Here is a 14845-nt window from a genome sequence, read left to right on the forward strand (position 1 = left end):
TATTTTTCAACTCCAGCCCTCAAGGTGCCCCAACAGGTCATGTTTTCAGGCTTTCCATTATTTTGCATAGGTGATTTGATCAGTTTCACTGCCCTAGCAATTACCACAGCTGTTTTTTCTGAGAAAAATCCTGAAAACATGACCTGTTGGGGCACCTTGAGGACTGCGTGAAGGCACATATTCAGGGGATTCGCCTATGCCAGCATCACGCTTGAACATCCTTGCACACTGGGCAGAGCCTATGTGCTTGCCAGCGTCACATGTTTGTATATGTATATTTACTTTGCTTCTAGCTGCCTACACCTCTAATCACTGACTGTAATGTACAGTACTGAATTACGCTAAACCCGTCAAATTAATCACTCCAACCCATCCAGCACTATACACTCTACCTCCAACTAGAGCTTGCAATGCCATTTAAACAAAGCTTCATTGGTCGATGTCTGGAGACTACTCCATACAACCAAACATGACTACACGTGCTATTCCAAAGTCCCCACAACTTTTCTAGAATAGATGGTTTTCTAATAGATTCCTTTTTCCTAAAGTACATTTTACTTCTTTAGGACATTTTTTTTCTCTCTGATGACTTCCCATCACATCTTTCCAAACTATGACTGCTCATATTTAGTCCCTCCACTCAGAAGTTCCCTACTTGTCTCTTAGTTTATAAGGAAGCTTATCAACAATGCTCCTATTTAAAAGCTATTGTTCAAACAGCATTTATTGGAAAACTTGCTTGATTTGAAAAAATAATGTCAGAAAGCAGCAATTTTCTTAAATGCTTTTGTAGCTTCGCTTACAAAACAAAAACGACTTTATATACTAGCAATACATTTTCTAGGTGGGGGAAAAAAAAATATCCCCCTCCTTGCCAAATTGACTGACCTCACGGTTCAAAACATCACATTCTTATGTTAACAGACCTGAGACTACAAACCAGCACCTACATGTACTAACTCTATATTCTCAACCTGCGAACAACATTTTTTTTCTCATCTCTGCACAGCTCAGTCCTCACATTTGCCTTTACAGCAGCAGTTAATTGATCAAACTAGATTACACAAACCTACCCCAGACCAGGGCAAACAACTTAAACTTCCCAATCACTACGATGGGGGTCCAACAGGCTATTGAACCTTTACCCATAGAAGTGTCCCTGTAATTACAAACCTTTATAAAACTCTATTCTTAACCATAATGTTCCATACCATGAATTAAATGAAGCTCATGCAGCCCTTATTTTGAAACTAGGGAAAACCCTAAACACATCCAAGCTTACTGTCCTATACTCACTAGTTAACAAAATTTATAACTAGACTAAATCATGCCAGATCACATGCAAACCTACACCGCATGCAATTCACTCCCTTCCAACTGGGCTTCCTTTGTAACAAGCACACTTATCTGTGTGCATGAGCTTCTATCATGGCCATGGTCCAAGAAAAGCAACAATATTCTCACCACCCTAGACATTTCTAATAATCCCAACACAAGGCTAATAATTAATATCTAGGTCTCCCCTCCCATACAATGTCCAAAGGCAAGGCTGCCACCTTTTTCCCAATCTTCTTCAATACACTGGATCCCTTTACAGGACTCCTAGAATTACAAACCACTTTTCAGGGCATACCTATAGGTCACAAGACCAATAAAATTACAGCTTTTGCAGAAACCTATTATATACATATTCAATCCTGAATACTTCCATCCCTGGGATACTTCAAATTTCTGGTTATTCTGTTAATTTGCACAAACCAAAGGCACTTTATCCAACCAAATGTACCAAGGCTCCTTTGATAAATCCTTATCCCTTTATCTGGTGTAAAGACAAAATATCTTATCTTGGTGCATCAATCCCTAAAAACCCCATATTTATACAGGATCAATAAATGCTCTCTATTACGCTCACTAAAAAAAAAAACTCTCACTATGTCATATATGAACACAGTCAGTTAAATTAAAATGGTAGCCTTCCCAAAACGTTTTATACCATGCAGGTATCTCCAGTGTGGACACTTTCAGCCTAAGCATCCACTCACCATTATCTCTCTTATGGCAAAAAATACAATTTTGCATAAATGGATTATTCTGATCCCTTCTATTACATTTATAGAAAAGTTAACTTCCATATTTCACAGGGAATGGGTGGTAGGTCTCTATACATAAAAAAAAATGGAGGTTCAAAAATGTTTGACAACTGGAAATCCTTTATTCAAACCTTATGTATTGACACAGCAAACAGAAAAATGCTTCCACTACACTCATCGGTATCAGATCCGATTACTTAATAGTCCCACTCCCTACTGAAACCATACTCTGTAGATTACTAAGTAACTGAAGCCTCCCTCTTCCTTCATAAACTACCAAGTGTATGACTGACCGCCACCCACCTAATGTTTAATACTGCACTCCATGTCATCAGTGGGACTCTAAACTGTGCTGTTATTTAACTATTAACCTATAAAAAAAATAGTATTTCAAAAGGCAAGTCTGCATATCTGCACAGAACGAGTTTTTTTAAATGCAGTTTTCAGGGTTATGATTTCTCAGCAACCGTAAGAGGGCAGGCTGTTTAGAAGTCAAAATTTGCATAGCGCTTCTTGGAGTTCCTGGGGAGCCAACACAGAAGTTAGCAACATGGTCTGTAAACAGCAGAGGGTGTCTACTATCAACATATAAGGTTAGTGTAGTGTGCTGTATCTTAGTAGAGTTGAATTAATTGCATGAAGTATATCACAGTGCATGAAAATTAAATACTATGGGTGATTTTGTTGTGTATTTTAAGGATAGGTTCCTTGGCTTTTACTGAATGAAAAATGTGCTCACCCGATTCTACCTAAAAGTATTTGATCCTATAACAAATAATGGCATTCTACTAAAGTTGCAATCTGCCTGGGTTACTATAAAGGGGGGCAACTCAATCAATTTTCATAAAACTGAACAAAATTAAGTAAATATATTAAATGTTACCATTGACCCCCACCTACATAGAAAGAAGCAGTTTTGTGGTTCAGAAACAGTTACCTTTTTTGGTGAAAAAATCCTTGGAATATTTCCCCAACACAGCAAATTTTCGAGGGATTTTTCCCAGCAGTTCAGTGATCAATGCTATGTGATCTGTGTTTGGAGAACATTGCCAGCAAAACAGAAACATACAACTCAATCAGTACATTTTATACATTTAGAAAGAGGGCACGGTGCAGACAGAACAAATCTCCGACTCATTTCTGAAGCTTTACCATATACACAAATTTGATGGTGGTGTTACCACAGCAACAGATTAGCCAACCCAATACCATCTGTTGTCAAATCTTTTAGCAGAAAAGTTTAAACTTTAAAAAAAAAAAAAAAAAAAGTGTTTAAAATGCACTGAGATTGGTGCATTTCCAAAGAGCCATGGAAAATGGTTCAATGACCCAAAAAAATAAAATAAATTTGAAGTGTCGGGGGGGTGGTGGGGATACAGTGTGAAGATTCATTCTGTCTACATCACAATGCCTTCTGTAAGGAAGAGGTACTACCTCTGCGATTGAAGAATTCCCGAGAATATTTTCCAGACAGAGCAAAGTGTCTTGGGATATTGCCTAGAAGCTCAATGATGTGTGCTATGTGGTCTATGGAGGAGAGAAAAAGGAGTGAAGGGGTGAGAAAAAAAAAGAACAGAATGAGATAAGAAGAGGAGGGAAATAGAATTAATTAAAATAAAACTCAAAACCAATTATGGGGCAAACCCATGCAGACAAGGCCCAGCAGAACAGACTCCATTAGTAAAATTTATGACCAGCGTTTATGTTGTGGAATAAATCAACAAGCAATAAAGCATGAGAATGAATAGATTCAGACAAAGAGTAGAACAGCCTTGGTACGCCAGTTAGGAATAATTAGTCCTTTAATATAGTCTGTCAAAATCCAGACACAAAATCATGTGTACAATTACCAGCTCGAAAATTGAATTAGTAACATGAGGTGGACCTCATGTATAAGTGTGATTTGCAAATTCCAAAGAAAACAAATTAAATACCTTAGATCTATCACAATCACTCCATACTAGCTTTATCTTTTCATATGGTCCTGCAGACCTTTAAGATCAACAGACCTGCACACTATATCACCTCACTTATTAAAAAGCACAAATATCTGTATTGATTCACACCCTAGAGAGAAGCAATTGACAGATGACTTAATTTTTAATACCAAAAGCATGTTGGCCCATCTAAGTGATTTTCTGCTGAATAAATGATTAGCTCAGCACATAGACTAATTGTATCTAATGACTGGCAAATCACACCTACATGCGAGCTGTTTAATGGGTTCTTGTGACTACATACTACTGGAGCTCAGCCGGCAGCTTTCAAACAAATGCATGTCTTACAGAGATTTAATGTCGTCTGAGTGACATTATGAAATAAAATGAGCTTGCTGAACAATTTCCATCCACTTCACTCTTGATTATAAGAAGAAATAAACAAGTTGAGATTATATCATGAGGACTTTCAAAATATGCAGCTTCTTTTCTATTATTCTTTCTGTAGAACTGGGAAGTTAAAATGCTTATTTCCATCACCAAATTAAAAAAAAGTAGAGTTTTAGGCTAAAAACACCATAGATCATATATTGGTTTGGACATCTTTAATGTTAAAGTAGAACTAAAGGCAAAACTATTGTTTTTTGGCTAGCGTGGACATGATTAGAATGTCAGGTTGTTATTGCCGTCTGCCCCTGTTAAGAATATTTACCCTATTTGTCTTGTTTACCATTATGGAAAAAAAACCCCACCAGAACAGTAACAGAGGGGAAATTTTCCAAAGGGCATAACAGTTCTGGTGATCTTGGTGCCAATCTGGGGCTGAAAGTGCTGGAAAAAGCCAACATTTTTAATTGTCATTAGAACATAAATAGAAGAGAAACCTTCCAATGGGAACACTTTTTCCAGAAACAACTGGAACATTTCACTAACTTTGGATAGACTTTCTCAATTCCTGTTGCGTCTACTAGACTGAAAAATGAAAATCTACCCATCTACTCTATCCAAAATGAAATTAAATTGATTCATAGAGTATGAGTTATATGCAGTTATCAGGTGATTGGACACTGGCAAAATCGATACTTGGTCCACCCCCTTGTGTACAGTACTGTGCAAACATTTTAGGTAGGTTTGAAGAAATGCTGTAAAGTAAGAATGCTTTGAAAAATACATATACCAATATATATATAATATATTTACCAATATACAAAATGAAAAGTGAGCGAACAAAAGGAATATCCAAATCAAGATTTGGTGTGACTACCCTTCAGCTTCAAATCAGCATCCATTCTTACACTTGCACAAAGTCAGGGAATTCATAGGATTAGAGTCAGGTGTAGGATTAACTAATTATACCAAGCAGGTTGATAATGATCATCAATTTCATATGTGGGTTGAAAAACAGTCATTAACTGAAAACGAAACCGCTGTGTAGGAGGCTTAAAACCGGGTGTGAAACAGCCAAACTCTTTTACTAAAGGTGAGGTTGTGGAAGACCATTTCATGTCACAGGTCATACACCATTTCAAGACTGTGCACAGCAACACAACACAAGCAAATTATACTGCATCAGCAAGGTCTCTCCCAGGCAAAGATTTGAAAGCAGACTGGGGTTTCAAGATGTGCTGTTCAAGCTCTTTTGAAGAAGCACAAAGAAAAGAGCAATGTTGAGGACCATAGACAGTGTGGTTGGCTAAGGAAACTTAATGCAGCAGATGAACGACCCCTCAAAAAGCCACATCTCAGATGTGGAAATAAGGCTAAGCGTAAAAATATAGCTGGGGTGCAGAAAAATGGCAGCAGGTGCTCTGGACTGGATTGTTTATACACAGGCAGAACAGCCTATGTAAACAAGGCAGATCGCCGTTCTGTCAATAGGGGGAGGCATTGATCCTGTGTTTCAGCAAAGCCTACCCTATGCCTTCCCTTAGTAGAAGCACCATCCCCACAGTACACAAGCACTGTCTAGGAACACATTTACCCTTTGATCACCCCTGATGTTAACCCCTTCCCAGCCAGTGTCATTAGTACAGTAATCGTACATATTTTATAGAACTGATCACTGTATAGATGTCACTGGTCCACAAAAAGCATCAAAAGTATTAGTGTCCAAATTGTCTGCCCCGATATAAGTCTACTATTACTAGTAAAAAAATAATAATAATAATAATAATTGAAATGCCCCCTAGTTTGTTAACACTATAACTTTTGCTGAAACCAATCAATATACGCTTGAGATTTTTTTTTGCCAAAAATATGTAGTAGAATACATATTGGCCTAAATTGAAGAAGAAATTAAAAAAAATGTCATTGGATATGTTTTATAACAGAAAGTAAAAAAAAATATATATTCTTTTTCAAAATTGTTGGTCTTTTTTCTTATAGTGCAAAAAATAGAAAGAACGCAGAGGTGATCAAATACCACCAAAAGGAAGCTCTATTTTCAGGGAAATAAAAAGGGACATAAATTGTATTTGGGTACAACGTCACACGACTGCGCAATTGTCAGTTACAGTAAAGCAGTGCCGTGAAAAAACTGGTCAGGAAGGGGGGTACATTTTCTGGAGGTCAAGAACCATCTTCAGTATAAAGGAGTAGTCCTGCAAGTGATGGGTTGGCTCCCACAGAGCCCTGATCTCAACATAACTGCATCTGTCTGGGATTGCATGAAGAGACAGAAGGATTTAAGGAAGCCTACAGCCACAGAAGATCTGTGATTAGTTCTCCAACTACCAACCTACCCGCTGAGTGCCTTTAAAATCTGTGTGCAAGTATACCTAAAAGAATTGATGCTGTTTTGAAAACTAAGGGTGGTCACACCAAGTATTGATTTGATTTGGATCTCTCTTCTGCTCATTTACTTTCCATTTTGTTAATTGATAAAAATAAACCATTATCTCCATTTCTGAAAGCATTATTGTGCACGGTAGTGTATTAGCCATATAAGCCCACTCACTGTCAGACTGTTTAAAAAAAAAAAAACACCTGGGGTGAAACTGAGGGAGGAAGCCCCAAGAGGGACCTCCCTGAAAAAACAAGAGAAAAGGGCGCAGGTTACAAGGGATGCATGGGCATGCAGCCATTAATGTACTGCCTGAGCCCTATCCCCTGGGTGAAATTTGCTGGGAAACTACCAAGTTAAAGGAACTGCAGGGAAGAAAAGGAGATCAGGCTTCTAAGCTACCCTTAGAGAAAAGGAGAATGTTACAGAAACAATACTGCTGCGAATAAAAGACCGGGGGATACGCAAGTAAAACGAACCAACAGAAGGGGAACCCCTTTACTTCCCTATACTGCAAGACCTTGCAGGAGTCCCCAACAGGAAACCATGAAGAATCCATTATCAGCATAAAGTGCCCTGGTTGTATAAGGGCTAAGAAGATATGGAGAGGATATATAAAAGCAGAATAGGTTATGAGTCGTACACAGTAAGCAAGATGATGAACAATTAAAACTTCGGAACAGATCACTAGGTGGAGAAAGCTGAGCGGGGGAGGGGGCTTGCCAAACAGGAAGATCCAACTTGTATGCAGGGAATTCGGGAAGCCTTTAGAAAGAGGGCATAGTGCAGGGCCTGGGGGGGGGGGGGGGTGTCATAGGGATGTGAAATGCCAATGCAGGGATATCCTGTAACTGGGGATATTAGGTATTCTCCTGGCAAGCCTCTCACACAGCCACAAGCTAGCAAAAAAGCTGATCAACACTGTCAAGTGCCTAAGCTGCAACCGTACATGCGGAGGAAAGTTGACCATCGAAGAACCCTTGGAAACAGTAAGGGGAAGGGCTAAAGAAAGAAATTTATGATAGTCACCTCTAGTTGAGAGAGCAAAATAAGTAGGGATATGCACAAGAGTGCACAAGTCTTGAGGGCGGACACCATATTGGCGCATTGGAGTAGTAGGCTCCAGGTAAAGGAACTGAACTGCTCAATCAAGGGAAATATTAACCAGGGATCTAAGCACAATGACCGCACCCTTGTTGTTTGCAAAATGGCATAATTTGTTATCAGATTGAATCCAAGCGATGTGGTGAAGGTAGGTGTTCAGAATATACTTAGACACCTATAAAAGAGTGGATCATGGGAAAAAAATCTTGCAAGGGGATAGGCTCCACCAAAAAGGAGTATAAAGAACGGCTCTCAAGACTCTTCATAGCTATTCAAGTGTTTATAAAAACAAATGCCATAACTTCAATAAGCAAGGTGAAGGAAAAATTGTACTCTGGTTAGTGAGAGGGTCACAAGAAAGTGTAAATGGGAAGGGGGGAGGGGATATAACTCACCACACTTCACAAGAAAGAAAGAATCTTGTAATACAAAAGAAGTACTGGCCTGTAAGCCTTTTTTTAATCTCTCAAGGCCTAATGAGAAGGTAGAAAGGTGCTAGGTCAGAAACCATGTTTGAGTCTGGATGCAGAAAGTCAAGCCAGGCTTCATTGCAAGTGCAACTTTCAAGAGACAGGGTTTCCCATATAGGAGATAAAATTCCTTAACTGCCTATAAGGTCAAGCAAGGTTAGGGAAATATTGTTCGAGATCGATCGATCGATCGATCGATCGAGAGAGAGAGAGAGAGAGAGAGAGAGAGAGAGAGAGAGAGAGAGAGAGAGAGAGCATCTCTACCAAAAAACAGTATAAGCGAAAAAGTTTCAGAGGCTATCCCTTCGCCACTGGCACAGGCTTTTTGGTAGTTATATTGGGGGTTAAAGGAGGAAGTTTGCTGGGACAAAAAGGACCCACACTATTCAATGATTCCTGACAAGGGTGAACAGATCTATAACATAAGGTAGGGGAGATACATTCCAAAGGTAATTGTGATCTCATATAATGGGGTCTTAACCCCTTTCCCATCAGTAGCCATCTCAATGTATATTCATCATGGGCACTGCCAACAAAAATAGTTGGGCATTTAAAGGAAAGTGCAGAAGGAACCTTCTGTTGAATTACTTTCATAGGCTTTGAGCCACAAAGTTCTGCACACGTGCACAGAAAGCAAAGACATGGAAGTCTGAAATATATTCTCCATGGTGTCTACACAGAGCTAAGGGAAAGCACTTATAGTAGCATAACTCCACCTTAGAAGAAAGAGGAGGATCATCTATAGTAGGGGAAAGTTCAATTTGGATTTCTGCAGATGATTTAGCCATAGTTTCGGTTAACAACTAAGGCAGCTATGACTGGCTGTAGGGTAGGGACAGCCAACTCAAAGGAGGTTCTCAGAAGAGTCTCCAAGCGCCTAGAAAATCTCTAAAGGAAGGGGTATCTTCAATTGAAGATGGTAGATTAGTCAGTTAGTGCTAAAATGTCCCAGTCCACTTTTGTTAAAGTAGACCTTCAGTCAAAACCCAATATATGTAAAATTGGTCCCACCTCCATTCTAAGCCTGTTCTAACAACCCTGTAGAGGAAAGATGCACATACTTGCCTATACTGAGGGCACGCCACAGGTCCAGTCACAGGATCTCTCCAGCAGCTGGCTTAAATTAGGAGGCAAGATTGCCAACAGCTATGTGGTAATGTCACTCATAGGCTTACTACTGGGCATCCATTGTTGGTTGTCCCTCCTCTACACTGAAGTCGGCGATGAGAGCTGATCAAGAGGCCTTGAGTGCCCTTACCATAGGCAAGTATAGACATATTTCCTTTACAGAGCAGTTACAACAGGCTTAGAAAGGGGGTGGGGACAGGTTACTTAAAATAACAAACATGTTACACTTACCTGCTCTGTGCAGTGGTTTTGCACAGGGCAGCCTGGATCCTCCTCTTCTCAGGTCCCTGGTTGGATTTCCTGGCCCCTCCCTCCTGTTGTGTGCCCACACAGACAGCAGCTTGTTATGGGGGCACTCAAACCTAGCTGCAGCTCTGTGTATCCATGTAGCTGTGGTTTGGCCCCGCCCCTTCTTCTGATTGGCTGAGTTTGATTCACAGCAGCAGGAGGAGCCAATGGCGATGCTGCTGTGTCTCAGCCAATTACCAGAGTGTCCCGGACAGCCGAGGCACTTGTGAACAAAGCTGGATAGAGATGGGGCTCAGGTATTAGGGGGGCTGCTGCACACAAAATGCTTTAAATCTTAATGCATAATGTATTAAGATTAAAAAAAAACTTCTGCCTTTACAGCCACATTAAGTATAGTTAGGATTTGACTGGACTTACACTTTCAGCTTATGTATGAAAACGCGGCTTTAAAGTTGTTAGGCAAGTAGAATAACCCCTCCGAGCTTGACCAGTCATAGCATAAAGGGCCAACTTACTGGAGTCAGGCTAGAAAGGGGCTTTCAAGCAAATACCTTCTTTTTATGCATTTTTTCATTATGTGGTGGCTAAGCAGCATTAGACATATCTATCCGGAGAATAGTACATGCTGCCTCATTTAATCCACTGTAGATAGCATATAGAGAGGGTAGGTAAGGAAGTTCCATGAACGGTGGTGGTGAAAAACCTTCAACCACGTCTGTTCAAGTATAATCAGAGGGAGGAAAGGGGCAGAGGAGTGCTTGTGTATGATAGACCCCTCAGATTCCAGAATTGGCAAAAGCTTCTGGAAAAGAAAAGACACAGTGGCAGTAAATTCTGCCTTGGTCAAACACATAGTGTGATGCGTGCCTTTACAGAAGCTGGAGTCAGAGTACTGGAGAAAGAAGTAAGACTTAGTGCTTTGGAGAGGGACAAGTAAACACTATGGAATTATGTGCTTTTTTCCAGATTTCATGTCTGAGGTTTCCAACCACTTCAAAAGTTTCCCCAGAGCTTGAGGCAAACTTGCCTGTGCCCTGTGTTTCTGCGCCCCTGTGCCTGCAATCCTTCCTTTCAAGATGAGGGTCTTCCCCTGCGTGGTACTCGTGGAATGGATGTAAATCAGGAAGGTTGCGTGCGTCAGGTCTAAATGAATCAAGTCAACCCAGTCATTGACTGAGTTCCAGTGACTGTGTCCAAGAGGAAATCAGCAACAGGTGGCGTGGCAGATGATCAGCTTGCATTCTTGGCAGAACATAGCGGCTGAAAATGCACAGTTAGGAAGCCCATAAGCCCTGCATCAGCAGCCAGAAAGAAACTTCTGTCAGTCCTAAAAAAGACCACTGGATCAAATGATCAGCTTGCATTCTTGGCAGAAAATGGTGGCTGGAAGTGTGCAGTTAGGAAGTCCATGAGCACGGTGTCAGCAGCCAGAAAAAAAACTTCTGGTAGTCTTAGAAAAAGACCACCAAGCTGGAATAGGTAAAAGTTAAAACTCGGTTTCTTATAAGGCCAAAAGTGAGAAAATAAAATCAGGTAAATAAATAGTATAAATCCCCCTACATCTGTGGCTTGTAAACCGCTTGTGTGCATGGCACTGTAGAATATACTGGGAAAAAGGAATGTACCGTACACCAGAGTCATCAATCTATGTATCGCCAGAAACCAGCATGTATAAGGATACAGGGAGACCCTAGCTTAACTTGTCCAATGTGCTGGTCCTGTCCATGCTTTACCCATCACGGTGTGCATATCCTGAGAGGGGTAGTAAGGGTCTGGGTGCCATAATGCCTGTACAGCACCCTGCAGCTAGGTAACGCACATTGTACCACATACCAAGGTGTGCACCAAGCACAGGATGCAGTGCCTGAAGTAAACATTACAGGTCAGCCCCACTACCAGGGGGTCAGGGTACAGTTCCCAATGTGTGCAGGAGGGTTATCAATCCAGAACCTGCTACTGAGCCTTTAAGGCAGTTATCAGTGTCGTTTGAAGGAGGTAGAATAGGGGGCAGACCCACTCAAGCTTTTTCCAGTGTGAAATTACCTGAAGGAAGCGGCATACAATGTGTGGTCTATGAATCAAACTCTGAGTCTGGTACTGTATGAAAAAGATGAGAAGTTTTGGATACAGATAGAGTGTGCTTAAAACAAACATACTGTTAATCAAGTATGATGAAGTAATACTAGAGGCAAGTGTGAGCAGAGAACACACATAATAAAGAAGGCTAATAAATGAATATTACTGGTGAACCATGGGCACTTTACTAAATATCATGCCTCTCGCAATAGTCAAACTGAGAAATTCTACTTCCTACTAGAAAAAGATGGAAAAACTTGATGTCAAAGCTCCCACCTAAACTGCTAGGATGAGCAAATTTATGGAAACAGCTAAAAGAAGAATTCTCTGAGAGCATTTATTACCCAGCATCAACCAATCTGAATGTGGCTTTAGAGTACTGAAGAAAGAAAGATGATCTTACTGGCTGTTTAGGGCAAGCAGTACTTCTCTCAGGCATCTTCATAAAGCCCGGTTGCATGCCATTGCTTAGTGCTCTACTCTGCTAACATGGGTACTCTCTGCCTCTATGACCCATCACTATATGTATGCAGGAAAACTTCAAATAAGTATATTTAGACACTACAAAGATCCCCCTTCCGATTTTGTGAACAAATTAGATTGATGAAAGGATGGCTGATACAATATATGTATAGCTGTATAGCGAATCCCAGTTTGATCGAGTAAGGTAAACTCTTTTATCATCAATTAATCAGACAAGAATAGACAAACTAGTTGGCATTGGCTCTCAGAAAAACGTCAGAAACAACCCACAATGATGTTTTGCAAACTCAGGTTGCATTTAATGGTTGCCCAACCAAATATGGTGATAGCTGACAAAAAGAACAATGTGAAAAGAAGCTACATTTATTCTTTACATAGGCACTGAGCCCTAACTGTTGAAAATATTACTGCACATTGATAATCAGCAGCGACTAAAATATACCCATCCATGTAGGGTTTCTTATAATGCACAGGAAAATCTGGTGAAAGATCCCATATATAAAAGTTTATAAATCAGTTTAACAGATATAAGAAACTCTGTGCTTCCCTTTCAGACATATTCATGCTGATAAAAATAAGGCAACTGAATGTACATGAAAAAAAATATATACATGGGAGTAAACACTTGAAACCCTCTTACAATTGGTGGTAATTTAGACAATGACACAGAATTCTCCTCCTGCTGAGGTCCCTCCTAAGGGTCTTCTGAATGGAAACATGGACAAAAGGACTATCCCACTGCAAATATTTGGGCTCAAGTTTAACCCAGAATCTAAAATAATGAATTTGATTAGTGGCTCTAGGGTAACAACTGGTGCCATCATACACCTGGCCTCCTTTTACATAGAAGCCTTGCTTCTCCGTTAGAACACATGCTCATTTTAAATTTACATTTCAAAGCTTTAACATTTCAAGCATTCAGTGAATGGTGTAAATGTATGACACTGGTGCAGGTAATTCAGTATGCAAAAGTTGCCTGTATATTATTGAGTATTACTCTGAAAGGATAGAGAATCTTTGGGTGCAATAATGAACTCCTTCATACTAGTGCCATTAATATTACGGACCCCAGTTCACTGCAGTGTCCTGCTTGGAGTGTGAAAACAATCCTAATGTCTTTTCAGTCACTTATAACAATTATCACAGCTCTCCTAAAAGTGGCAGTCTCTTATCTCTAGTTGAACCTGAATGTTCTCAGCTTTGAGCTCTTTCAGGATCAAAGATAGTGTTCTATATTTCAACAAGGGCAGAGAGAGATCAGCGTGTGCCTGTCCCCTAGTAACCACATTAGATATTAGCAGTCTAACTATATAAAATTTAGGACGTTCACGTTACCATTATGGCAAGGGTCCTGCTGCATTTATGCTATATTAGGCAGTCTAAACTATTGCAATATTTGGCCTATGCAGCCAAAACAAGGGAGCATTATTGTGATCTGCACATCGTGGAATGCAAAATAAACTTGGGATGACCACAAAGAGAGAAAGGAAATCTGAATTAAGCCAATACCGATCTAAAAAGCCCTCTAGTAACCCATATATTCGCATCCGTGGGTTGGCCATACATGGGTCAGTTTTTTTCATTCAGCCAGCAGGTTGAATAGAAAAAACTGACCCAATTGCCCCATCCACACACTCGATATGGATGTGGGAATCCTCTCTGCTGTGTCATTGTACTCTGACAGCATGGAAACTCCCTCACCGTCAGAATAGACTGGTCTGAAGTCTATAGCCTACAGCACTGATCGAGTTAGAAAATGCCAACAGGGAGGCTGAACAGAAGTTGATCAGTAGATCGACTTCTGCTAAACCACATTGGCCACACATGGATCGAATTTCTCTCCACGTATGGCCACATAAACTCACTGTAGCACTACTGATTATGATCAAAGGACTGTGACCTTGATAGACTGGACTGAATTGCTGACATTTTGCTAAATGGCTCCAAGTTTATTGAAGTAAAAAAAAAAAAAGATAATAGCAGCGTTAATCAGGAAAAAAGGAGTAAAACCCATCACCATTGTAAAAAGATGTGTATGTGTAATTCTAACTAATTGCTTTCCAATGTGAGAAATACGCACCTTCATCTCTGGAATAATCTTCTCCAGAATGTGGTTCAAATAAATAGTCACCAGTTGCAAGCTCAAATGCCTGTGTGGGGTAAAAACAACAAAGTTTTAAAGTTAAAAAAAAAAAAAAAAACACACAGATGTACACCTCTTTAAATCAAAACTCTAACCTCATTCTTTTCTGTCCCACCTGCTTCAGACTTTGGAAAGTCTTTGGTGGAAAAATGCTTCTGAATTTTCATTGAAGGGCAGTGCAGTAGGCACACTTTTGTCTGACCTAGTCTAGTCTGACCCAGTCCTAGTCTCACACTCCACCTCCCAGGGTGTCTGTCACTGTGTCCTCTGTGGTGCTTACTACTTAAACCCAGTTTTTCTTGAATTTGATAGATGTAGCTGCAAGGCCTACCTCTTCCATATGCAGAGTTAGAACAGTATTAACCCTTCAAACAAAAATATAT

The 14845-nt window shown here is 40.1% G+C and overlaps 1 protein-coding gene across 8 annotated transcripts in view; it reads right to left on the reverse strand.

Annotated features, from left to right (window-relative positions):
- The window catches only part of SRPK2 (SRSF protein kinase 2), a 267215-nt gene that overhangs the window by 11672 nt on the left and 240698 nt on the right, over nt 1-14845 (reverse strand). For 3 of the 8 annotated variants that reach the window (XM_077473857.1, XM_077473856.1, XM_077473860.1), the window contains 3 exons: nt 14400-14469; nt 3525-3617; nt 3028-3120 (listed from right to left, as the gene is read on the reverse strand). In XM_077473857.1, the coding sequence (XP_077329983.1) occupies nt 3028-3120; nt 3525-3617; nt 14400-14469 (256 nt within the window). The remainder of the gene's footprint in view (nt 1-3027; nt 3121-3524; nt 3618-14399; nt 14470-14845) is intronic. The other 5 variants (XM_077473859.1, XM_077473863.1, XM_077473858.1 and 2 more) reach the window with 3 other exon arrangements.

This window comes from Lithobates pipiens, unplaced genomic scaffold (assembly GCF_037356315.1).
Source record: "Lithobates pipiens isolate NorthernLeopardFrog02 unplaced genomic scaffold, aLitPip1_a1.2 Scaffold_8, whole genome shotgun sequence".
Taxonomy (NCBI): domain Eukaryota; kingdom Metazoa; phylum Chordata; class Amphibia; order Anura; family Ranidae; genus Lithobates; species Lithobates pipiens.